The sequence below is a fragment of the Montipora capricornis genome, chromosome 5, assembly GCF_036669925.1.
Source record: "Montipora capricornis isolate CH-2021 chromosome 5, ASM3666992v2, whole genome shotgun sequence".
NCBI lineage: Eukaryota > Metazoa > Cnidaria > Anthozoa > Scleractinia > Acroporidae > Montipora > Montipora capricornis.
Window position 1 is genome coordinate 18,369,812 of NC_090887.1, and position 5,000 is coordinate 18,374,811.

At 35.7% G+C, this 5,000-nt stretch overlaps 1 protein-coding gene across 1 annotated transcript in view; it reads right to left on the reverse strand.

Annotated features, from left to right (window-relative positions):
* Positions 1 to 12: 12 nt before the first annotated feature.
* The window catches only part of LOC138048469 (leucine-rich PPR motif-containing protein, mitochondrial-like), a 27,061-nt gene continuing 22,073 nt past the window's right edge, over positions 13 to 5,000 (reverse strand). The window contains exons 17-22 of the mRNA XM_068894654.1: positions 4,064 to 4,136; positions 3,814 to 3,841; positions 3,511 to 3,553; positions 1,618 to 1,703; positions 576 to 662; positions 13 to 99 (exon numbers count right to left, since the gene is read on the reverse strand). Of these exons, the coding sequence (XP_068750755.1) occupies positions 13 to 99; positions 576 to 662; positions 1,618 to 1,703; positions 3,511 to 3,553; positions 3,814 to 3,841; positions 4,064 to 4,136 (404 nt within the window). The remainder of the gene's footprint in view (positions 100 to 575; positions 663 to 1,617; positions 1,704 to 3,510; positions 3,554 to 3,813; positions 3,842 to 4,063; positions 4,137 to 5,000) is intronic.

Genomic DNA, 5,000 nt, shown 5'->3' on the forward strand with positions numbered 1-5,000 from the left:
AGAAGAGAACAATTAAATGATTTTAGTTCTTACCCTCAGCATTTGCCTGTAATGGTGAATGTCCAATTGAACTTTGTTTTCCCTTAATACTCTTACAAACTAAACAACAGCAGAGAGAGAATTGACTTATTTTTTTACAAAACAAATGAAAAGAAATACAGCAAAGACCCTTTACAGATAAAACCAGATCAACGAAACTGATTATATTAGCCAATATCAAAAATACCATTGTAATACTCTTTGTTTGTACCTCCAAAATTTTGCATAAGCATTGTTTCCAGTTTCTCTTGGGACTTATGAGCAAATAAAAACAATTCTTATGCAAAATGTGGGAGGGAAAAACAAGAGTATTATGGTATTTTTAATATTGGCCAATGGCAAAGGACAAGGACATATACACAGTAAAATAAAGTTTTTTTTTTCTCAGAAGCATGCAAGTGATTGATCATTCATACTAAATAAATCCGAAAAAAAAAAAACCAGACATTTTTAGATACAGCCCTTAAATTCTATGGACGCCTTTTTATTCACCGAAAATGCTGTTTGAACAATCCTGGGTCCCCTTCTAAACATACCTCGTAAAACTCGGTGGCCATTCTGTTGTCTGAGAGACTGCCCATCACATAGTTGAAAGTGCGGGACTCAAGATGGTGTCCTAAACCCTGAATAAAACGAAAAAAAAAATCATGTTTCGGTGACGCACAATCACAAACGAAACAACGAGACAACGAAAGTAACTCCTGCAGTTTTAATGAGGCCAACGCTAGGAAACAGCTTATGTTGCCTGACAAGATCTGCTCTTTAATTTCTTAAGAAAGGCAGGGTTTGTACACTTTGTGTCCTAAAATAGGCCTTTTTCGATATATTAAAATCCAGCTTGATAGTGAGGCAGTGAGGACAAAGACAAAGGAAAGTTGTTTCTATTGTTTTTGTCCTGACTGCCTCAATATCAAGCTGAAATTTTGATATTTCGAAAATGGCATATTGCACAACTTTTTCAGACCTTTCAAGGAATATACATGAATAAATGTAGGGGAAAATCTGTGACCTAGGAACTCTGAAATGGTCCTATCATTGTCCAGAATATGAAATGGAGTGCTCTCGAAAACACTGAACAAATACAGTAGACTGATATAGGCACCATTTGCCGAAAAATGCGACACAATTTTATTTTGTTTTAGCGTACAGTAGATCTACACAATGCAATTTTCGATTTTCAAAATCTTGTACCTTTCATTAATACAGTACATGTATATGCACTCTTCTTCAGAGCTAAAGTTTCCGGAACAAGAGCTCAGGGTTTGCCTTTGACTTCCAAAGAAGACAAAATGGATACAGAAAGGAAGAATTCATCCTCCTTCCTGATGTTCTTTTTAGGTTTCTTTGCCGTTTTCTGTGCCTTATCCATAACTTTAGAAGTGTTCTTATGGATTCTTTGCAGTTCAAGGTTTTTCAAGCCATGATAATATGAATTTTTCTCTCATTTAATATTGACAAGGATAATCAGAAAAATAAAAATAGACAGTGATTATCCAATCTAAAATGAGTACCCCCCCCCCTTTTTTCATGATAAGAAAGATTATCCATGTGAGTGTGCCGTGCTAGCAAAATACTTACTTCTTGTAGAAGGAGATTAACGAACTCCACTCTATTCATCACTTGTTGAGCACCACACTTTTCACAGGCTTTATAAATTACCGCAGCTTCACAAACAACAAAAAAATAAGTCAATCAATAAAAATATAATTAAAATAATAAGACGCTGCCAATTAATAAATAGCAAAAGGAAAAGAAAACTTGATAATTAGCTGAAAGATTTTGGGTAAACTTCAGAGCATGATTACCAGTAATTCAAAATGTGCCTGCCATAAATAGTCATTTTTTTTTTTATTATGAAGGCAAACTGGTCTGAGATGAAAACGAGAATTCTGATTGACTCTCTGAGCGGTTCAAATTTCGCAATACGGACCACGAAGACGATGATGGACTGGTCACGAAGCAGCGAACATAGGTTGCCAAACTGTTTCCATTTTCTGTTTCCGTTTTCTCACACATGAAAAGAAAAATGCGAGAAACGTTTCTTATTTAGTCATGTCGGAGTTCCAGTATGCATTTTACTTTCCACGGCCTGATTATTTGAAAGCCGATTAATCTAATCCAGGATTAGTGTCGATTAAGTTTGGTTTCATGTTTTCATCTTTTTGGTGAAACATTCTTTTGCTTATTTTTGTTTTTCAAGATTGACTTCCTCTAATGTAAAGTTTTGCCGAATATCAGCGTTGAACAACATTTGGGAATGGAGAAATAAACTCCTTGGTAAGTTTTTAATCTGGGATTAGCGTTAATCGGCTTTTGAGCAACCGGACCCAGAACCGTTAAAAAAGAAGCCGGCGAAGAAGCAAGTACCAAAAAAGAATCGGAAGAAGATAAACAAAACACTGACAAATCTGCCGAGTACCGCCAATATAATAAAAACCTTATTGAACTACCTTGTTCGGTCCGCACTGGGAAAATGCTGGTCTCGTTTGTTTTTCGCAAGTTTATGGACCAAGCGTGAAATAAACTTGCAAAAAAAGGAACTCAACCAATATTTTTCCAGTACGGAGCGAACTAGGTAGTTCAACATCTATGTGAAAGTAAAATCCAAGGTCTAAAGGTCTAACTAAAATAAAACTGATAAACAAGAGGCTGCAGGCAGCCTTCAATCAGGCCTATATCGTATTCTTTGCTCAGGTACATAATTATGTATATCAAAAGAAGATGGAGGAGAAACTACACTTTGAGCCTTACAATACAATACAATACATGCTTGATTGACCACTCCCCATAGGTGCTTTCAGGGCCAATGAAACACAATCAATGAACAGAACGACAGCTATTAAGAATCTCATCTGGCTGGAGGCAAACTATTATTTTACAAGTGCAGTTAAAAAGAGACTACCAGGATCAAATTCAACGAGTGGTCACGAGTGGTCAGAACTGGTCTTGAATCCGGGATCCCCGATCTCAAGGCAAGCACTGCCTTCATACAGGCTTCAGGACAGATTAATCTTTAAAGAAACTCCGGATTTAAGTTGGCTTAAGGACGGTGCCTACTAATTCAAAGGTATTTTTGCGCGGTTTGCTGAATATGCGAGAAAAGCAGATTCTACAAGTGTTATTAAAATCCAAAAGAAAATTGGGGGTAACCACGCATTTTTTAAAGATAATTAATCAACAATATTAGCAAACAGCTTCAATATACAAAGCAATGTATGGCGTTCCTTTCCAAATTAAAGCTTCATTATCTCTCAAAAATGCACGGTTACCCCCAATTTTCTTTTGGATACCAAGAGTACTTACTAAGATCTACTTTCTCCGCATAAATTTAAACCGCGCAAAAATATCTCTGCATTAGTATGGAGATGCGCAGAACGTATGCACAATAACAATAGTAGGCACCGTCCTTAAAGAAAAAAATCACTCGACAGAAAACTTGTCATTAGCTTCAGTAAAGTGTTGTCAACTTACAAAGCCCCTGTGTGCAGTCAAGGCTATCAAGTAACTTCACAATCTGTTAACAGAATGCAATTCTGACATCAATGCAAATTATTACAATGTAAAAACTTAACATGAACAAAAGAAAGATTTAATCATACATATATACACCTTATTGAATGGTTTAACCTAATTTATTATTATAATATGTGCGGATATTTTGCCACTTGCATAAGATTTTTTTCCTTCAACTGAAAAAAAAACTCCGCCCGTTACATACAATATACTAGACCTCAAGCTCCGTTAGTAAACAATAACAATGAATGCCTTTCTTACCTCAAGTCCATTTCTCGGATCAAAATCCCTTCAAGGAGTGAAAACAAAGAAAGTTTAATTACATGTGAAGGCTTTAATTCACACCATCAATAAAGGCTGATTTTAAAAAAATTAAAATTAGTCAAGCCACAAGACATTACTTCACTTTGAGCAATGATCAGTACAGTGTACATGTAATGTCATTAAATTCATGAATTTAACAAACTATTGGATACACCTGTAGTTAGCGGTAGTAGCAGGACCTACTCACTTTTTGGATATATATCCCGCAAAGGCATCAGTAATGGCCAGAGGGTTAATATTTTCTTTTTTTGCATACTCAACTGAAAGGAAAACATGACAAGTCATCGATTTAAAATGCTTATCTGTGACAAGCAATAAATTATTTAATTTCCCATCTATCCAAGACGAAATGGTATGCAAAACCATGTACATTTACATGTAAAATAGCAAGAAAAACTTGTTTGGTACAGGACCAAGCCATGTATAATACCGAAGGTTGGTGGTTCAGAGCAAAGACAGACTGACACGTGCTGCCTTTGTACATTTGTGCAGTCACCTGCAAAATTAATGGTTACCTATGGATTCTATGGCTGGTTTTCTGAGATACAGTATACATATATAGAGTAGATGCTATAATCACGAGCCTTATCTCACAGCACTTGAGATAAAACTGAGTAAGTGGCATGGTACATGTAACAGATGGATCTTAAATCACAAGCTCTAACATATATGGTACGTTGCATGAAGTTTTCAAATGCAGCATTATAATGTTCAAAACTTTGCATAAGCAATTGAAAAAATCATAATAGCAATCAAAGCTCATGACCAAGCTTTACTGTTACATAAATTATACTGTAATAGTACTTACTTTTTTTTCAAGGAGGGTAACATTGTAACCATTTACAGTGTAAAATTATTATGAGTGTACAATATGAAGCCCTGTAATAGTTTTTTTTGCAGATACAGCGGCCATTTTGATTTCTATTGTTTCAGAAGACATTATGGGATGCTCAGGGGGCAAATTAATATGTATTTGCCCCCTGGGCATCCCATAATAGCGATTTGAAACAATAGAAATCAAAATGGCTGCCGTATCGGTAAAAAGGTCTATTATTGCCAGGGTGAAAAATGAGCTCGTTTAATAACCCATTGACTCGCAGCAGTGACAGACTTAATAGATTTTA